The sequence below is a fragment of the Triturus cristatus genome, chromosome 9 (genome assembly GCF_964204655.1).
Source record: "Triturus cristatus chromosome 9, aTriCri1.1, whole genome shotgun sequence".
Lineage (NCBI taxonomy): Eukaryota > Metazoa > Chordata > Amphibia > Caudata > Salamandridae > Triturus > Triturus cristatus.
In genome coordinates this window covers 523,292,368-523,314,256 of record NC_140592.1, presented here as the reverse complement: position 1 = coordinate 523,314,256, position 21,889 = coordinate 523,292,368, and the positions used below count along the sequence as shown (strand labels likewise).

Here is a 21,889-nt window from a genome sequence, read left to right as displayed (position 1 = left end):
AATAAATGTGCTGTCTGTTATGACTGGGCACTACTGCACAATGCTTTCATAAAATATTCGTAACAGTTGGCTCCAAAATGCACCATCGGCTACATACTACACCCTTACAACCATCCTAGCGATTACACCCGCTACACTCTGTGTAAAGCTGGGATTTTTTACAATCCCTATGACTTTACTGATGTACCACTGATATCAGCACCACCCCTATAAAAAAAATTCAAGTGCCGCTGGTTCAAAGGTGCAGGACTATGTCCCTAAGTCCAGTTTTAAAACCAACCCTGGCAAGTTTTCCAAAGCAAGACTCCAGGTGAACCTTCCTGTATTTTTAGCTGCTGTCTTTTATACTTCAGAGTCATTTCAACTGAGAATGTACTCACTGTACTTAATCATACACAATCATTACGCCTATGTATTACGTTCACACATACATTGAGAAAAATGGATGTGGCCTGATGGGAAGAGCAACCGGCTTCGGCACTGGGGAACTAGATATGTGTCCCTGTGTTGGCTCTGGGGAAATCACTTAATCTTCTTTGCTTCAAATACATTTAATCTGACCTTATGTAACATAATCTAGTGCTGATGTAAAGTACTCCAATGCCCTTGGACAGTATTTGTACTATATAAAACACTGGGTAAGAATTAAGGGTTATTTCCAAGGACTACTCTATCCTTATGCACCCAAATATAGAGGTCATGAATTGTAAGAGCTTGAAGCTCACTAATACACCAGAGAGAAGGGATTGTTACGAGAAATACCACTTTCCGAGATAAGAATTGTAATGGACATGAGTGAAGTGGTTCGAAAGGGGTCTCATGAGATGTCTGAGTACAATATTTAATTTCCATGTGGGTGCAGGAGGTGTCTTTAGAGAAATGGTCCATTTTAGGCCTTCCATGAGTGCTTTACCAACTGGTACGCAGAAAATGTATGCATGCTGCCTGTTTTGGAGTAATGCTGCAATTGCTGTAAAATGTAAGCATAGTGAGGTGTGTTCTAGTCCTGCATTTTAAATATGTAGTAGATAAAAAATAATGTCTTGTACTCAGACAGCACATGGTTCTATTTGTTTTAATACACAGAAGTGCATAATCCTTTTATAGTTTGCCTGAATAGTACATTTTCTGGCTTCTGTCAAAATAAGCATACATTCCTGTGCTAGATTACAATACCTAAACTCTAAGCATTCAGATTCCAGATCGCTAAATTGAGCTGTTTGGGGTCTGGGTGTCGTAGTCGACTCTGGTGTTGTGTGAGAAGACTGGACATTTTTTGGAGCTTTTTCTGGACATTTTTGGGAGCTTTTTCTAAGGGTTGATTGATATTTGCAGCAGCATCGATAACCATGGTTGTCGTGCCCATGTTAGTGCGATTAGGATTAGCATCATTGACGCTTGCTGCATTTTTCTGACCATGTATGGTATTAGGGGAAGAGGTGGAAAGCAAATATTCCTGACCAGTTGATCCATAGTACATTGCTCTTGGATTGAGGGTGTGGCTACCTGGCAGTGAAGTTTTAGCATTTCATGTTTTCAGTAGTGGAAAACAGATCTATTGTGGGAGTGCCCCACTCTTAAAAGTATGTGTGTAGGACTTTTGGATGGAGTTCCCAGTTGTGAACCTGTTGATGTGTCCTGCTGAGTAGGTCTGTAAAGTAAGTGTTCACTTCCGTAAGGGGTTCCGCCAATGGGGGAATACTGTATTGGACTGCCCATTGCCAAAGCTTCTATGCTACCTGTGAGAGCTGAGGGGAGTGTGCCCCTCCCTGCTCTGTATGTAGAACGTGGCTGTCATGTTGTCTGTCTTTATGAGGACAGTCTTGTTTGAAAGGACTCAGGTAACAACTTTTAAGACTAACTTGATGGCTAGCAGTTCCTGGTTGTTGATGTGGTGCCCATGGTTCTGTGCAGACAAAATGACTTAAAATGTCCTGTGGGAAAAGTGGGCTTTCCATCCTGTAGTGAAGCATTAGTGGTAATGGTCATCACAAGGTAGTCTAAAAAGGGGTTGCCTAGTAAGTGGTAGTCAGTGTTCCACCAGTGGAAAGAATGCTGGGCCCTTGCTGTTGTTAACACTAGAGTCTAAAAATTTCCTTTCGCTTGTGCCCATTGTTTTGCTAGATAATCCTTTAAAGGGCCCATAAGTATTCTAGCATATGGCACTATTGCTATGCAGGAAGTCATCATGCCTCATCGGTTCATTATAGTTCTTAGAGTAGTGGGACATGCTGTCTGAAAAAGAGACAGCAATTGATGGACTGCCATCACCCTCTTTGGGTTTGGGTATGCCTTGCCAGCTTGTGCCTTTAGTGTGGACTCAAAGTAGGATTGAATTTGCTGGGGTTGTAGATGTGATTTTGTGCACATTGATGCTGAACTCGAGTTGGTGCAGTAACTACACTGCTTGTTGAGTGTTTAATCAACATTGATGTTTCCTGCTGCTCTGTATCAGTCAATCATCTAGATAAAGAAATATGTGGATGGAATTTCTGTTTAGATGAGCTGTGATGAACGGCAAGCACTTGGTATATACCCTTGGGGCTGTGGTCACCCAAATGGCAGAATTTTGAATTGTTAATCTTTTCTGCTTATCATAAACTGAAGATATTGATGATGTGCAGGATGGACTGACATGTTTAAATAGGTGTCCTTGAGGTCTTATACTGCCATGAAGTTGTGTTTCTGTAGTAATAGGATGAAGTCTCATCAGGTGACCACATGAAAATATTCTGATTGAATGTATTTGTTCAATGACTGTAGACTGAGGATGGGCCTTAAGATGCCATGGGAATGAGAAAGTAGAGGGAGTATACCCAGTGACCATGCTGGTGTGAAGACAGTGGCTCTATAGCAGCCATTAAGTTCCTCTTCCTCTAGGAGTTGCAAGTGGTCTGAACTCAGTATAAGATGATGAGGTGGGATATTGGGAGGGAGCATGTGGAATTCGAGGCAGTATCCTGCCTGGATAATAGACAGGACACCCCAGTCTGATGTAATGGTTCCCATTGTGGCAGTAAACTGGCGATTCATTCCCCGACAGGTATAGTGTGAGCGGGGGTTGACAGTTGAAGGTACTGCTTGTTGGCAGATGCGGCCTCTGACATTGATTCTGCCTCTTGGAACCGGGGTCGATATTGTTGGAATGGCACTCTTTGCCAGGACTCCCTTGTTTGCCACCCCTGTTGTATGGCCTACAAAAAGGCGATTTTATTAAATGGGACTGTAAGGCGCCCATCGATTTTGCGATTCCTGATTTTTTTTAAATGACTTGTGGGCTGAACAAATGCTCCTTGTCAAAGGGTACACTTATGAGATGTTGTTGTACCTCTGGACAGAACTCTGACACTCCAAGTCAAGCATGCAGGTAATACGCCTGGCTGCTGTGCCACCTGAGTGTTACACGTCAGGCTACCTGTGCTTTATCCTTGTTTCCTGTAAACACACTACCACTCCCATAATGCATTATTCCAGAAGGCGGGATTGTGTACCTACCCATATGGTACTGAGAAGAGCTCGTTGGTTAATGGGATCTTTTTTAAATGAAGCTCCTCCCTGAGTTCTTTGCTTGGCTTACTGAACTCTAGTGGACCACGCCGTTCTGCCTAACCTGTATTTCCTGAATCTTGTGTCTCTGAAATCTGTGTTTCCTGCCCCTTGGATTCTGTATGAGACTCTGTGTTCACGCTGGTATAGTGCTGTCGACATCAATACTGCAAAAGAACCCTGGAGTACCTTTTGAGGACTTTTTTGGGTATCTTGTTCTCAGCCGTTTTCCTTAACCCCCTCGGACCCTGGAAATACACACGCGTTGATTTTGCGCTCATTCCCTTCACTTGACACCGAGGATTTCTCTCCCGCTGTCTGTGCACAGTACCGCGCCACTACTTCTGCATTCCTGTATTCTGTTAAAGCCGAGCGCCGAGACCCGGAACCTTCATACGCGCTGCTTGCACGTTCTTCATTTTCACCAGCTCCCTTCACCCTGAACCTTCTATTGCGCTCTTCGCGCATCCTTCGTCGACCTCAGTGGAAGAGAGTAACAAGACGCCTCAAAGATTTCATTTCTCTTCACTCGTGAATGGAACGGACTCCTTTTCCTTTTTCTCACAGGGCAAGCATTAGAAAAAATCAACGTGCATTGCATGGATACTTTTTTTGGTTTATGAAACATACGAACATTAAAGAATGAGCAGTGCTTCTTTTTTGAACAACGAAAGAAAACTTTATTGAACAATACTATTTCAAACAAAAACAACTGCTCTATGACAAACCTGGCAACATATGCCCTTATCATTTTTATCTTCTTTTGGAAAAACGACTTGCATCATCCATAACTTTTATTAGATCTGAACATTGAAGAGCTTATTCAATTCTGTGCCTGTGTAAGTATGAGGGGGTACACAACTTTCCTTCCTATGTAGAGAGTATTCACCGCTACCTTTTGTAATTACTGTGTTTAGACTGCAGAGATTAACACTAGATTTCTCCCCTCTCTTCCTGTTTGTTTTTTACTTTCTACTGTACTGGATCAATTCTCCTGTACCTTCCTTCCTGGATTCGCTGGCCTTGCTGGTGGTCTTCCGGTGGTCCCTTGATTGTCCCTGCTCTTCCGAGGGGTATTATTCATTGTTCAGGAGATTATTCTCTTTCTAGAGATGATCTTACCCTTGGGGAGAGTTGGGTCTCGCTCTTCACTCCCGTGGATACTGGTATTGCACTGATCTGACACAAGTAAGTCATAGTAAACGTGCGACGCTGAGTTTATGGGGCATATAATAGTGGCATTGCTGATCATCTTGCCTTCATCAACAAGATCCTCTATTCTTTTTCTGTGTCCTTCCAGGAGGTGCTAAAGAAGCTCCTCAATAGTTTCCTCATGATGCCTAGTGTATTTCGAGAGAAGCTGACTGAAATAGCAATGTGCCAATGAGAGGCTGCCACAAAAACCATCATTATCCCACCTGCATACATTTGTTTCAATTCTTTATCTGGAGGCAGAGTAGCTCCTGTTGACTGTCCAGAAGCCCTTTTGCGTGCTATATGCATTACTGCAGAGTCAGATACTATCACTTTGCAGGTACAGGGTAGTTATTATGGGGCTGGCTTATAGTTTTTCTCTATTTGGGGTATCACAACTTGCACCTTTCAAGGTGTCAGTTGTGGTTTTGAACATCCCCTTGACCACGGGTAGGTAAGTGACTGCCTTTTCTATCATGGAGAGAGTTTCAAAAAGGAAATCCTCCACTTCCTCCACCATGTGTCTCAACCTGATGATGGGAGGCTGCACACTGTATATAAGCATGAGACAATGTTTTATGATCTGGTAGGGAATATTTGACAGGGTATGGCAAAATGTTTGGGTCATGTGTGAAAAAAGAAGGGGTACCCCTGAATGAGTTTACCCCTGAAAGATTTCAACTATGTTAGCCATTTTTGTTCTTTTGGATATTTGTTAAAAATTGGAAATAGTTTATCCTATCTTGAATTGATTTCAAATGTGTTAGTCATCCAGGTTTTTCCAGACATTTGTTAAAAATTTTAAATGGTTCATTTCATCTTGATTTTGAGTATGTTGTCCAAAATCATTAGATCGATATAAAATCTTGTATCAATTCTGTTATTCACCATATATTTGTCTGTAGTCCTGTATGCAATTTATTATCTGTTTATTTATGAGTAACACTATTATGAAATACAAATACCCATATATAAAAAATATACATAGCACATTATTTTTAATAAAAAAAGTATATTTTGGAATAATAATATTTTGTCTGGTCACATATTGTTATTGTAAAGTATAGGTCCACCTTTTGATTCATTTCCTGATTGTTTATTTTCAAATATAACATGTTTGGGTCATCCTGTTCATCAGCTATATAGTTCTTCCATTGATATTTTACACATGTGATGTAAAAGTGTCCTCAACTGCATCTTTAGGGTAATGAGGGCTTCCTTGATCTGAATATCTGGAGGTGGAGAATGTGATGGAAGTGCAGGAGGAGGTGGCGGAGGTGTAGTAGGGAGTGGTGGTAAGCAATGGGGACTAAAGGCTATGTGCCTGACTCTGTTGGAAGTGGGCGGTTGCAGGTAAAAACGAGATCTGGCCTGCTCTTAAGAAAGCAGAGGCCTCTTCTTTGGTATTGCCCAGAGCTCGAGATCAGGCCACAATCCTCACGGTGTCTGGAAGGAAAAACAGTTTTTTCTGTTGTTCATCGATTTCCACAAGTCTTTCTAATATTGAGAACTCTTTAGTCTGCGATTTAGGTGTTGGTGGAGGCTTCCACTTGGGTTTTGGGATCGACATTTTGCTCTTCAACATCAAATTCAGCTTGACAGCTTGGTGATGTATTGATGGTGGAAGTCCTTTCTGTCCCAATGAGGCCCGTAGATTCGATACCAAGTAGGGTTTCTTTGTGTTCGTCAGCATTGCAGGAGTATGATGAGGGCCAATGCCCTGTAACTTGCTCGATACAGAGCCTGTATCTGCAGGAGCATGCCTTAAAGCTTTCGGCTGCTTGGGCTTTGGCTAGATGCCCAACTCAAGCAGGAGCAGTGCTCTACCCATATAGCCGATCCTTATGGGAGGGGGGGGGGACTGACCTGTATACCTTAGTGAGGTGCGGGGAGTCAACTTCTTTTTCAGCTCCTGATGTTGCAGTGGTGTTTCTATTTCTTATGCATCTGCTTCTGTGTCCAAAGTTTCAGGGGAGTGGGTCTTTTGACTTCTTGAATGTTCAGTTCAGTTCAGTTAGCTTTATTCGGCAATTAAGCCATAAAAGCACATACAAACATTACATATAAATACATATAAATTACCTAAAAGGATAAAATTACAATTAAATTTCCAGTGGCCGACGAGCTTATAGTAAAAATTAGATTTAAAAGACTTTACATGTCAGCTTATAATATACAAAAATTAGCTAAACATAGCTTTCGCATCCCAATACTCTGTTTGTTAGCAACCGGTAGATTATCCAAGGAGGATATGCAATTATGTGTTAAGTCAAAGAAGAGGAGTTGGCAATTTGCCTCAGGGCATTTGTTCTTATACACCAGGCCCACCCTAGGAATTTGGCCACAGCTATACATATTGGAGGGGTAGGATCAGTGCACAGGATACGAAGGGCGATAGCATATCTTCTCATACCAAAGAGCTTGCAGATGGGTTGTATCCATCTTTTACGAGGTGCCATGTACATTGGGCAGAAAAATAATAGGTGTCCGATATTCTCACATGATTCAGCACATCTGTAACACTTATCATTATTACTGCCTTGCCTCCCCCATCTAGAGGTAAATTCCGCTATGGGTAGTGTACCCACCCGCAGCTGGAAATACAACTTGCGGTCAGTGGTTTTTTCAATGATATCCCAGTAATCCTCTCGATGGGGAAGGACTTTTAAATCCAAAAAGCGGGCTGTTAAATGGGTAGAAAGGCCTTGGGTAGTTTCCAATCTATATACCCATTCCCAGTACATGTTTTTCAAGTTTTCTTTGGAAGGAAAAATGGTGTCTGCAGGTTTTTTCCAGAGATCTATCAGGCCTATACTTCCCAAAAGGGATTTTATCCCTTGTAGCCATGATATTTTTTGTGACCTGTCGGAGTCTATGATATCTTTAAAGCCACTCCTGTAATGGATTAATTCATCAGTACACCAGAGTCGACGCCAATATAATATTGGACGAAGCCTCACCAGATGTTCTAGGGGTTTTTTGCCCAAATCCAATAATAGCGGTCGCAGTGGTGTGCTGGGAGGGAGGTTTGTGACTTTGCGCAAAAAAGCATTTTCTAGGGCTTTCAAGCTATTCAAGTTATTAAAGCCCCAGAGCTCGGCCCCATAGAGGCACGAGCCCAGGACCTTAGTACCATAGATTTCTAAAACTGGAGAAATTGGCTTAGTTAGTGAGGTTTTAAATCTAGCCAACAAGGCCCCTGCTTGTTGTTTATGTTGTAGGCCAGCCCGATCTAATTGGCAACCCCAACGCATATCATTTTGCAATGTTATCCCCAGATATGTAAATGATGTCACTTCCTCCAGGGGCGACTTATTCATAATTATTTTTCCTCTAAAGGTTTTTGATCCATTAAAGGACATGTACTTTGTCTTCCCCGTGTTTACCTCCAGACCTCTTTCTACGCAAAATTCCTCGAAGCACCCAACAGCCTTCTGCAATCCGCCAGGGGTCTTAGAAATTATCAGCGTGTCATCCGCAAACATGAGGATAGGAATACGCACTCCTGCCAGAATCGGCGCATCGGTGGGGGTCCGCGAGAGCCAACCGGACACCCCGTTGACGAAGAGCGAGAACAGGGTCGGCGCCATGACGCAGCCCTGCCTCACTCCTCTGCCAACCGGAAAGTCCTCTGTCACCTCCCCCGGGCCCCCCCAGCGGACCCTGGCAACATTTCCCTCATGCAAGCGGATGATCACGGTGAGAAGTTCAGGTGCTATTCCCAGCTCTTCCAGGACCTGCCAAAGTTTATTTCTTGGGACCAAGTCAAATGCAGCTTTTAAGTCTACAAAGACTGCGTAGAGGGCGCCCTTCCCCAAGACCACCGTCTTCCAATATAAGTTGACAAACCGGAAGACTTGGTCGATTGTACTTATCCGGGAACGGAACCCTGCCTGCATTGGGCTGAGGATGTCATAATCATCCATCCAAGTTTGAATTAGGTTTAAAAGCATACGGCCTACGATCTTTTGGACCGAATCAATCAGACTGATTGGTCTGTAATTGCTAGGGGTTGATTTGTCTCCTTTTTTGAATACTGGGACAATTTCGGCGCACTTCCATGAAGGCGGTATGTCTGCCCCCTGTGCAATTGCGTTGGCAAGTCGCATAATATAGCTAGACCAGAGGCTTCTGTCATTGGTAAACATGTCTGCGGGGATTCCATCCATTCCCGGGGCCTTTCCTCTGACTACTCCATCTAGTGCTCTATCCACATCCTTAAGCGTGAATATGGCCTTTTTGTAGAATACATAGGGAGAGGTCTCAATAAGAAAGTTTTGGGCGGACGCGGCATATTGGGGTTTAAAATGGTCGATCCAAGCATTCTGTGGCACATTGTTTTGAGGACGCTCTGCTATACCACCCCTATCCCATTTGTAGGTATCCCAGAAAACTTTACTATTCTTATTTTTTGAGGCCTCAAGAAGGTCCTTCCAAATTTCATTTTCCCAGGTTACCTTTGCCTCTTTGAGAGTTTTCCCATATTTTGACCTAGCTAATCTTACGAGTGTTGGGTCCTTCTGCTTGAGTGCACTGCCTAATTCGTCCCGGGCCTTCCTGCACTTGCTATTATACCAGCCCGCTTTCCTTTGCGGCATGGAGCTCCTGGGAGGGGCAGGTTTGAGGAAATATTTCCGCAGGCCCGCAAAAAGCCTTGCGTGAGTTTCCACTGTGCGTTGATGGAAGTCCTGGTCCTCGACCAGTAAGCTCAATTCTTCCAATGCAAGGGTAACTTCTCCTTTTATAGCTAATAAAACTTCTGGGTCATCTACAATCTGGTCCCATTTTAGGTGGCGCATGTCGTTAGACAGGCGATGCTCTGGCTCATATATTATTTGTGGCTTTTCTGTAGCGCCAAGTAAGGATGAATTAAATGATGAGACCAACGGGTGATGATCACTCTCGGTTCTATTTACTACCTCCATATCTATGAAGTAGGGCCAAAGTTTGGTATGAATCAATAAATAATCGATTCTGCTTGCCCTACGACCATTGTCAAAAGTGTTTGAGCCACTTTTGTCGGACGGGCTCCTGCCATTAGCTGCTCTCAAATGACTCCCTAGACATAATCCACTTAGCTGGATTGCTGCCCCAGACCACCTTTTTACTGGGGCTATCTCAAGAGTTGGAATTCCCCAGCTTGCATCTTCTTCAGCCGCAAGCTGGGATATATCGTGATCCAGGGGCTCAAACGAGGTATTGAAATCGCCTGCTATAATGGGTAGATAGTTAGAGGGCAGTGAGTCAATTGATTCTTCCAGTAGTTGTACTACTGGAAACTCTTTCCCCCCCGGCAGACCTCGTGCGTAAACATTAAAAATTACGAGGTTTACCCCGTCCTTTGAGGCAATCTTTACAGATAATATATCGTTACTAATGTTTGAACTTTGGGTGACTTGACATCCTAGGTCTTGCTTAATCCATATTGTTAGCCCGCCAGATGGTCGACCTCTTCCTTTTTTTAGAGCTGGGATATGATAATTGAGAAATCCATTGCATATCAAGGGATCTATCAACCAAGTCTCTTGAAAGAGACACATGTAAAATTTTGATATAAAACCCAGCCAATCAGGGTCTACCATCTTTGTACCTAGGCCTGCTATGTTCCAAGGCATTATTGACAATTGGCCACTTACTTGCAGTCTACCCTTGTGAGGGCTTGAAGGCCCTTGTGATAGGCTTAAGCTTTCCCTTGCTGAAGAAGTCAGGTTGATGATACTACTAGTTTTCCCATTGGTTAAAATATCAAGCATGACATTACCAGATGTGCCAGCTGCAACTATATCGGTATTCGGTGGGGTTATAAGTCCGGTCCCAGCTAGAGGCCGGTATATTTCCCCCAGCTGGCGCTGGTCCAGTAAAGTTTCATTAATTATGTTAGTATCAGTGTTGTCATCCTTGGTTATGGTATAGTGAGCTACCCAGTTTTCTGCATGGGTTACATCTATATTGCACGAGTGTTTCCTAAACCTGCAGGAATTTGGTCGTCAATCACAGTCTTCCAGACCAGAGGAAGTGATACCCTCCGTCTGCACGTTAGGATATCTGTTGCTTCTAGGCCACGTGTTGTTACCACTGTAGCCGACATCCACTATATTGGGGCACTGGTGATTATCATAGAAGTAGGACAAAGGCAGGGAGAGGATGGGAGTGCGAGGGTTTGAATTTGGCCAGTGACAAATATGCTCAACTGCCCTTGGATCTCTAAAATTAATTATTACGCAATCTCCTACTATGTTTGTCTTTTTGGGGCCCATCCAGTTTACTTGACGCGCAAAGAGGATTTCTGTGGAAACATTCTGGGGTAAGGGGCGATTGGAATTTAGCCAATACACACACTTGTTCTTCAGGTCCCCGTAGTCCTCCCTAGAGTCTGGGCCCAAGGGTTTAACTCCTGCCAATATTATAACATAGGGGCTTGACTCAGGGGGGAGGTGACTATTTGGATGTTTCAATGTCGCTCGAAGACTATAATCTGCCCTATCTACTATTTTTGTTGCATGGCTACTACTAGCTGTTGCTTGTATAATCCCCCACACTCTAGGCTACCTACATGTGAGGTGTGCATTGGGTTCCCTAAGGCCTTGGCAGATGGGTTGGTTGCAGCAATAATTGGGTTGGAAGTGGGTGCGATATTAGTAGCTGAGACATTTTTATTCGGGGTATTCACAGTAGATTTTTCACACCCCCGGCTATTGGTAGCATGTTTCTGCCGGGACTGCGTTGATGAACACAACAACTCCAGACAAGTCAATCTGTTTTCAATTCTGTCCAGCCTACTATAAATTGGTTGGCAGGTTTTATAAAAAATTGATTCCAATTTCCCCCAAAAGTCTTCATCCAAATTATGCAAGTCCTTGAGCGGGATCAAGGGGGACAGCATAGGAGCGCTCTCCTTCCCACTAGCTAACGATGCTCCTTTGGGGTCAGGAATATTCTCAGGTGGGGCCCCTAAACTAATTCTTCTGGACTTTGCTGTATGACCAACGTCCAGTGGTTCTCTCCGCTTTCTCTTAGGTTTCAAGGTTTTCAGGGCTTCTTTGTTGTTTAAGGTGGGAGCTTTAGCCTTTGGATTCGTGGCAGACCTAGTCTTTACACTTTCCGTCACACCAGTGATTTGTGGGGGATTAGTGGAGCCCTTTTTTGGTCTAGTGTTGAGATTAGATCCATCAGATTCTGGAATGCAAAATATTGGTGAGTCATGGCAAGAGGGATTAATATCACAGTCGTCCGGCACAAGGTTTACAATGCCGGTATCAGTTCCCGATTCCAAGGTACGAACAGGGGAACGTACTTGTGACAGATAGCCCAACGAGGAGCGTTTGTTAGCAAGGGAACCCAGCGACAAACGCTTCTCAGTAACATCAATCTCCTTGTCCAAGATAGAGGACACTCTTACCAAGAATTGGTCTAATGTACCAACAAGGGACTTCCGGCCTGTTACTGGTGCGGTAGACATCTTTCAGTGGTGAATATTCAACTCTTTGCGTACAGATTCAATTTAGGCAGCAAAGCTCCAAGCATCAGTGCAGGTTATACGAATGTTGTTCGGCTATGGTGCATGGTGGGCTGGAACCGCCACATCAAAAGTACCTGAGAACACACAACTTTCAATATCCAGGAATTACTGACCTTTTGACGAAATATAAAGGGGGGGGGGGCCGGCCCGGCCTTACTCGGTCTCTAACGGGCACAAACGGGCCCGCCCTTGGCCCGGGCTTCGCCCGGACGCTGCCCGCGCACGTCCCGCGCTGCGAGACTGCTGAGGGCCTTAAATGGGTCCCGGGCGCTGCGTGATGACGTTTGCAGCAAGCGCCGGGTGCTGAGAACTCTGGGAGAAGTAGTCTTTTCAGGGCCGTTCCCCTCACGGCGGCGATGTCAAAGGTAGGATGAAGAGTCAGGAGTGCCCCCAACGCTGGCCGTTCCCCTCACGGCAGGCTCATGAACAACAGAGTAACAATTAGGGTGTAAGTGCTTCTTGAATGTCTTCAGGGCTGAAGATATCAGCTGTGTCGGTGAGACTCTCGCTGGATTATGGGATGTGCCCAACATTTATTGAGTTGATTTTTAAGGTGTTCGTACAGTGGAACGCAAGACATGCCTCACAGTTTAACTGCTTATGCTCTGGGTGAAGGTACAAGTTACATATGCTGTGTAGGTCAGACCAAGCATAGTTTACATTGCACCTCAGACAAAAGTGAAAGGGGGTTATTTCCGTATTTTAGTCTTTTGTCAATTCTTGCGACTGGCCTCAAGTTTTTCGATGAAGACCTCAGGCCATGGAATCCCTGTCGAGTATGATTGCTGAAAAACGACAATAAGGTTCAGTCGTTCGATGCAGGTGATTGTCACACTTCTCCTAAGCTGCCGATCCCAAAAGGAAAAGCCATTAAATTGTCTCTACGTGTTTTTGACACTTCAACTCTGGAGCAGTTGTCTGAGTATCCACGCCCAATGGTGGAAGAAAACTATTTAAGCCCTTGTGCTGATTTACTCTGGGACAAGGGAGAAGCAACAACAGGTCTTGTCACTCAAACTTCTTCAGAGGAAAAAAACCTGCAGACATCTGGGCCCAACACTAGAATGCAGGAATGTGTATATATATATATATATTACTTACTTGCGGTCGCCAGTAGGTAGTTATAGTTAGGAACTATTATCCATAGGAAAATCGTAACATTCTATTCCCAATAACTTTGGCGCCGGTTGACGAATCTTAGCAAAATTTTCAAAACTAATGTCCCGTTCCGGTCAGCTCCTATCCTGAAAGTTTGGGGGTGATTTGTCGAGCGGGGGCCAAGAAAAAAGGGGGGGTCCCAAAACGCGCTTTTCCCCATGTTATTTCCAATAGGAAATTTTAGACACGGCTACATCCCGAACTGCTGAACGGAATTACACCAAATTTTGCAAAAAGGTAGCCCTTGGTAGAACCGAGGCACAAGAAAAGCGGAAAACAAATGCGCAAAACACAAAAAGGGGGCAGGGTAGAAACACCCTGACCCCCTAGGCCTGCTCAGGGGGTCCCACAACCCCCTGAGTATTTAGTTATACATATGTGTCTCACCCGAAACGCGTTGGCTGATTTGAGGAGGAGATGTCTACAAACCTACCTGTTAATTGGAGTAATCCTGGGAGTGCCCTTCATCTTAGGGGTAACTCGACTTAAAACACATTAGTGACCAGCCCTTGGTCACGGAGTGGCACCACCGCGTAGGCTTCGGGGGTCCGTGTGCCTTTTGGATGGACTAGGCATACGGAGCAGGTGATCCCAACATGGCTGTGGTTACAAAGGATTCCTACTTCCGGAGCCAGGCGGGTCCGCTTGCTGTTTCGATTTTTCAGTTTGAGTGGAACAGGAGACGCCGACAGTATCACACAGTGAGGCGTCTAACATTGCTTATACTCGTATGATTGATTTGAAAGAGTAACTTTGACGGCGCCCATGTGGGTTGGCTTATTATACACTACCAGTCCCAGAATGCATTGGGTGTAATTGAACATGCAGATTGCCGAAATAAAAGAGGGATTTTTGCTGGTTGATGTTTCCGTTGCCGTCATCTGTACATCTTGCCCATGACGAAGGGTGTGTCTCACCCGAAACGCGTTGGCTGATTTGAGGAGGAGATGTCTACAAACCTACCTGTTAATTGGAGTAATCCTGGGAGTGCCCTTCATCTTAGGGGTAACTCGACTTAAAACATATATATATATATATATATATATATATATATATATATATATATATATTTACTTAAAAAACCATAGGTTTCACACATGTTAGCTGGACTCGTGAAAAACCATTGAAATTCCCCCGTTATAGTTAGTGCAGGCAACTATAACTCACGCGACCGCAATCCTCTGCTGATGACGTCAGATATTACATCACTGTATTTAGACACTTATTTACCCATGTCTTCTTCCATTAATTTTTAGCTATACATATATTACAAATATTTTTTTTTCAGAAAGACACATATGTCATCATTGATGTAATATCTGACGTCATCAGCAGAGGATTGCGGTCGCGTGAGTTATAGTTGCCTGCACTAACTATAACGGGGGAATTTCAATAGTTTTTCACGAGTGAAATGTCCAGCTAACTATAACATGTGTGAAACCTATCATTTTTTAAGTGAATTTGCAAGGTTTTTTAAATGCTTATTCCTAACTATAACGTGTGTGAAACCTATGGTTTTTTCAGTGAATTTGTACGTTTTTTTAAATGCTAAGTTATGTATTTATTTATTTATTTATTTTTAAGGTTTTTCACCGTGCGCGTACCGTACGCGCACCGTGCGCGCGCTGTATGCGCGCAGTGCGCTTTGCGCACCGCCCGCCCACATTAGGCAGTTCGCGGAATTTTTCCGTTTCTACCGCACGCGCACGCTACGCGCACTCCGCGATTTTTCGAAACAAAATTAAAATAAATTTTGGCCCTTGGGGGTCCTTCTGGGATTCCCTGACAAAGGCTAGGGGGTCAGGAATTGTCCACCCTGCCCCCTTTTCACGTTCTCCACCTTTGTTTTTCACCCACTCAGACTGCGAGAGACACAATGGTGGCCGACACTTCCTGGTTTCGACCGATTCGAATGTTTACTAAGATCTAACAACCAATCAGAATCGCGCTCGCGCACGGCAGCGTGCGCGTACGGTAAGTTTTACCGTACGAGCACGGTGCGCGCTTATAGATATATATATGCTTTTAAATGCTATTTTCTCAGGAAATACTGAACAGATTTACACCAGACCTGCAAAAGGCACATCCCTGACCTGAGGACTACCTCTCTGCCAAATTTCAAGTAATTCTGTTCAGCCGTTCGGGCTGTAGCTTGGACTAAAGGTCCTATGGAAAAATGCATGGGGAAAACGCGTTTTGGGACCCCCTTTTTTCTCAGCCCCCGCTTGACAAATCCCCCCGAGACTTTCAGGGAAGGAGCGGAGCGGAGCGCCCCAGCTATTTTGAAAATTTCGCGAGGATTCGTCCATCGGCGCCAAAGTTATTCCAAATAGAATGTTGCGGATTTCCTATGGAAACACGATCCTAACTATAACTATCTACTGGCGACCGCCAGTAGATAATATATATATATATTTATTTATATATATATATATATATATATATATATATATATATATATATACTGGAAAAAAGGTTAAAGTAAATGAAGGTAATAAGATATTAAGTTTCTTTGTTAAAATCTCTGAAATTCACTTTAAAGAAAACAAAAGTTGATCTGGAGCTATACGTGGGTCAAAAAACCACTGAAATTCACCAGTTATGCGTAACTGACCTAAGTTTAACTTGCACCACCATAGACTTACGCGGAGCGAGGATATTGGAGTCGGCGTTAAGGAGGCATCATATCTGCCTGTTGTATGAATAGACCTGAGTACAATACACTCGACCAGATGATACTTCGGAACTCACTTTGACAACATAGTGGATAGAAAGGGGGGGGTTCCGGTTACATTGCAGAACATGTGCTACTTGTGAAGCCTATTGACATTTTGGATTTAATTCTTTTTACTTGTCACCCTGATGAGGTTCCCTGTAACGGAATGAAATGTGTTGGCTGGAGCGTTTATGTTGGAAGGTTTTTTACAAATTTGGAATAAAGAAGCTAATTTGCTATCTACACAAGTCTACTGGACTTTTTGAGCTGCGCACCCCCATTTGACAAGTAACTTAACTTGCACCACCATAGATTTCACATGCCATGAAAGGCATCACAGTGGTGCAAGTTATACTCAGGTCAGTTACATATAAATGGTGAATTTCTTGGTTTTAAAATGTAGATTTTTATTATAAGAAAACTGCGCATAGCGACACTTTTTTCAGTGAATGTCTATGTTTATTTTAGTGCAACGTAATATCTTATTATGATATGTATGCACCCAAACCCGCCGCAGTCAGCTAACACCCCTACAGGTGGCCAACCAGCGACAGACCCCAAGCCCACATTTTCTTTTTTAAGGGCTTTTTTTTGGGTCCCACAGGACCACATAGGGGCCACACTGGCACCTGCCAGTGTCCCATGGTACCATGACGAACAAAAAACAGTTTTTTTGCTTTTTGGCCTCCATGACCACCCTTAAGGACTAAGGGGGCAGGGTAGCCGCACTCTTCACTCTAGTATCTTTAAAAAAAATCATTTTTCAGGGTCCCCAAATTCTGTGATTGCAGCCACAACATTATTCTTCATGTTGCTGCCAGCTAGTCACATAGGACTCCCTTGGGACCAGCCAAACAGAATTTTTGGGGGGTTATTTTTCCCAACTGATGTCCTGCGGGACTCCTGCGGTAGTCTTGCGGCAAAAGATATAATTATTTTTTAAAACTTAATTTCTCTGTAACGGCTCAACAGATTTACACCAAATCACAAAAAGCAAGCTTTGTGGATAAATATCTAGCTTTCTGTCAAATTTGCTGTAATTTTGTTCAGCTGTTTTTTCTGTATTGTTTTCTGCTTTTCTCTATCGAAACTCTATGGGGGAAAAAGCATTTGTGACCTCTCTTTTCCTTTCTCACAAAGTCAAAATGATTGTTTAAACAAATTGCAATATACTCTTTAGGTCGAGCATTCGAAACCCATTGTATATACTTTAGTATGTACTTATATGTGTATGTACTTTGTGGGCTCTGGAGATCAGCCCTAGGACTTGTCTGCTTCCACTTAGGGCCTTTTTTTCTGGCAACTGCCTCTATGTAACTTTCTTGAAGGAAAACGACCAGCAGAGGTGAGTAAAATACCAGAATCACTTTAGCATTCTCTAAATTCCACTCCATAGAAATAGCCTTCCACGAGAACCCATAGACAATAATACTTTTTTCAAATCTTGTATTTTCAGTGATATGACCACCGAAGGCCCTGATTTTATATTAAAAACAGAGCTTTGGACTATACCTTTTCCCACTGAAAGGCAATATTTCTCTCCATGTATTCCCATTCCTGGCATGTCTCGCACTTTGGTGCTTACTTTCCCTCCATATTAAAGAACAGTAAATATTTCAGCACCCAGGCTAATATGCTGCATAGCTAAATACATATAAGGTCCCAAAGGCGAGACCAATTACATTGCAAATGCTTGTTTTATTTTACGGGTAGACCAACATAAAAAGGGTCTCTGCTGGTTCTTTGATCCAAAGTGGGGTTTGAATGACTTGGAGAAGCACCTAAACACACCAGTCCATCTTTTTGTTAAAAAAATGATTTGGGGTGAAAATAAGGATGAGTGTTATAATGTCACTCAAATCATTCCCACAAATCTGGGAAGACTGGTCTCAAGCTGAGCTATTCTGGTACTGCAGATAGAGCACTAAGTATATCATTCTTGCATGACGCATGGCTGTGCCAGGGTGCTAACACATTTTTGAAACTCATGTTTCATCCTCATGGGCAATTTCACAGGAATACAACATACTCAATACGTTTCACATTATTGGTAAAATGCATTTTTAGATGTGGTCCGAGAATCAGTTAGGTAAGCAATTTGACAAGGGGCAATAGGACGAGAACCTGTTTAGACTAATCAGTTTTGCCAATTTTGCCTCTCTTGCACATGGCCTGCAAATGCTCTTCAGAATTAAGTAAAGATTACACTATGCATCGTCACACTTCTACATGCACTGCAATTGTCCTGAGAAGACACATGCTGGAGGGGATGAGGCAATAAGAGGACCGCAATGCTCAATCCCTTGGGTTGTCAATTAGTAGCTAGGAGGAGCTTTATTTACAGTTTGGAGGATGGGCAACTCAATCAAAACATGATGGCTGTCTAGTCTGCCATATTAGAAGTAACATAGGATCTGACGCACTTGTAAATCGTAGACAGGATATCCGTCATGGTTGTAACATAGTTTCCTGTCCACTAAACTCAAAATAACTACTTGATTAAGACATTCTAGTTAATATACAGCTGGCTACAGGCCATAGATTGGGGCAGTGTCTGAAGGTGATAGTTTTGCTCTGTCCTTTGGACGCTTCTTACCCATTACACTCAACCTCAAGCAAGACAATTTCCTATCTACTACTCGCAGTGAAACAAGAAATTTTAGCATTGTGGAGGGTGCCGAATGTCCCATCCACAGTCACATAGCTGTGGAGAGTTTGGTAATCATTGGGGGTAGAAGAGCTAGCCAATAGTACACACAACAGAAATTCACTTCTTTAGAAAATTTGGAGATTAGTAGTTTCTTCTCTAGCTTAAATTTGACTAGAATTGACATGCTCCAAAAGAGTAATCCAGTCCGGTATCCACTATGCCAACTGGTTTCCACATAGTAAGGATTTGGTACCTGCTAGTAAATTTGTTTTACATAACACATATTTTGAATGCATGTCACAAGGGGCTTATCTGACTAAGATGCACTGCACGGGCATAACCCGGGCGGACTTATGTCCCACGGGGCGCACGTATACGTGAGTTGAATTTAAGGAGGTGGATACTGTACTGACTGGTCATGTAGATACCATTGGTCTATCAGCATTTGCCCCACGTAAGTTAGTTGGAGCAGCCATTTACTGGATACTAATGACACACCAACACTGAGGTTGCATACAATAATCATGTAAATACACTGTTTCTTGTACATAGCACTGCATGAGTAAATCTTGGACTTGGTAATTCCACGGTTACATTTGGGACTATATAGATGGTACCTGGACGGCTCAGAGGAGCAATGTGCCTGACATAATCTTGTAGACGTTATCTTGTAGAGGTATGGCATTCGGACAGACACACGGTTGATCACCATACATGCACAGGCCAGTGGCACCTTCATACCACATCTCCATACCACACTTTTGAGGTGCATGTAACATTGTTGATGCCCCATACATCACATTGAGCTGTGGAATTGGCCCATTGTAGAACTACAACCATATATAATTTTTTTATAGAATGTTGTTCTGACTGTGGGAGACTCAAGGATTCGAGGTGATATTGGACCGTATGCAAGTATATTACATGAAAGATCGAGTCAAGGTACTCCGACGAGTCCCCAAACATGACTGTTCCCTGACCAGTGGATGGATATCCCCTGGTAAGTCAAGGATAATTGTGCATCTAGACTGGAAACATTTAGTGAACTTTGACTGATGACGGGTTTTGGTTTCTGTTTCCCCTTGTTTTGAATTTTCTGCAGATAATAAGTCAGTTGACTATTGTCCTGAAGAGACCCCGAGATTTGACAGGGGTCGAAACGTCAACATAGGTTTTCATCTAGTCAGTTTGAGCAGTGATTGCCCTACAAGTTGAATAGGAAATACACATGTAGTCCCCTTGTAAATACATTGACCGATGAATCTGCATATGTTGCTTCTTATGTGCACAGTTTTTGATATATGTTTGTGACACTTGAGCACTGAGTCGCCTGCACTTATGTTATCTATTTGATTATTACTTGTATATCAAAAACTTTATGGGAGAATAAACATATATAAAAAATAGAAATATTACCACAGAAACCATGTTTCAATCTATATATAGATTGATCTATTTTAGTTTGTATTCATTTGTATAAAACAGCACCAGAGAGTGTAGATATGACCTTTCAGTTTGGAGTAATAACATTGAATGGTGGGCTTCCCCGGATTTATACAAGAGGATTGCCAGCACATCTTTTGGAACGCGTTCCACGGTGGACACTGTTTGTGTACCAAAAGAGTAATCAACATCCTATACCAGGATTGGTCTTAGTCATGCATTGTGGGTGACGCAGCCCAACCTATTACCTCGTTTGAGAGAGAGTGGGTAGGAAGCGGCAGCTGATTTGCAATGGGGAAAGGGTGGTAAAGATTGTTGAGTTTATGTCTATTTGCTTTTTTAAGGATTTAATGTCAAGATTCATTGTGCATTTCATTTACTTTCATTTTTTTTGCTTTCCTTTCCTTTGTTTTGCTCTGCTTTCCTTTCCGCATGTTACAAACACCTGAAACATACAAAGGACATATTGGCTATCTATCCTGCCAGGCTATGAATAGTCCATTAATTAAAAAAATGCTCAGTAAAAGTATTGGCGCAGCTTTTCTATATTGAGAAGTACCGGTAGATGAAAAGCAGAACTTGGCCGCGATGGTTCCAAAGTTTATATGGAACTCGCCCCTTGAAATGTTAACATGAAATGACTTGATATGCCATAACATATACATCCGATTAGGATGTCAGTGATCCAGGAAGTCAGCTTCTTGACTCACATCTTGTGGGAAGACAGAGAAAGGAATCTTCTCCAACTGCCTACCTCGTCTGTTATAAACTATCTGCAACAATGAAAATAAAACCCATTTTTTCAGCACAGATATGCTTAAATAACCACAAACCTTGGTTGCTGGCATAGAAAGTCAGGGCCACAATAGACTTACCTGCTCAATGCCCAGTTGCTTGTTGACATTGTCTGAAAGAAAGAGCATTTCTCCTGTCTGATGAACCACCATGAGAAAGCCTTCCAGAGCATCCAGGATATGTCGGTCTTGACTGTCATCTGCAATATCTGTATTCTTCTCATCTTCAAACAAGACACATGCAATATACACAACACAAAAGAAAGTGTTACAATTGGTGCCCAAGTTCACATCTCTCTTCACATTAATAGACAAATGTTTAATGTGTCTATGTCATTTGTACAAAATAGCATTTTGCTGTTGAAGTTCCTTCCTACATCCCTATTAAAAAAAAAAAAAGATGTACAGGCTTGTTGCTTTTTATTTGCCACCCTAAGAGTATCACTGATGCGTGAGACTTCTTCATGTGTCTAGGACCAAGAAGAGTTATGAGTTGCAAGGAGTGGTATCTCCATGGGGGAATATCGCTATGGGCTGAGGTGCAATGGTCTGATGTTTCCAGGCCGAAATTACCAAGTTGGATCTGCACTGGGTAAATCCATGAGTTGGGAGGCACAGAGGCTGCAAACAGAGGCACATCCAAGCACTGACAGCCTCTTCCTGCACCACGGGGGGAAGGAGACAATGCTCCCCAAAAGATCCACAGCTCCCCCACCCCTAGATACCCTCTTCACCCCTGCAATTATATACCACCTGCTCAGAGGAGGTAGGAAATATTACCATTAATTACCCTGGAATCAGGAAATACCTGTGCTAAAGGACTAAGATAATTCTGGGCACATCAGGCTACTTTCCAGTCTGGGGAGTTT

At 43.1% G+C, this 21,889-nt stretch overlaps 1 protein-coding gene and 1 long non-coding RNA gene across 3 annotated transcripts in view; one reads left to right on the top strand and one right to left on the bottom strand.

Annotated features, from left to right (window-relative positions):
- The window catches only part of LOC146798232 (endothelial PAS domain-containing protein 1-like), a 522,541-nt gene that overhangs the window by 294,393 nt on the left and 206,259 nt on the right, over positions 1-21,889 (bottom strand). For both annotated transcript variants that reach the window (XM_085625511.1, XM_085625512.1), the window contains exon 3: positions 21,102-21,244. In XM_085625511.1, coding sequence (XP_085481637.1) covers positions 21,102-21,244 — 143 coding nt within the window. The remainder of the gene's footprint in view (positions 1-21,101; positions 21,245-21,889) is intronic.
- The window catches only part of LOC146798233 (uncharacterized), a 94,884-nt gene continuing 76,582 nt past the window's right edge, over positions 3,588-21,889 (top strand). The window contains exon 1 of the long non-coding RNA XR_014968648.1: positions 3,588-4,385. This is a non-coding gene — a long non-coding RNA (uncharacterized LOC146798233). The remainder of the gene's footprint in view (positions 4,386-21,889) is intronic.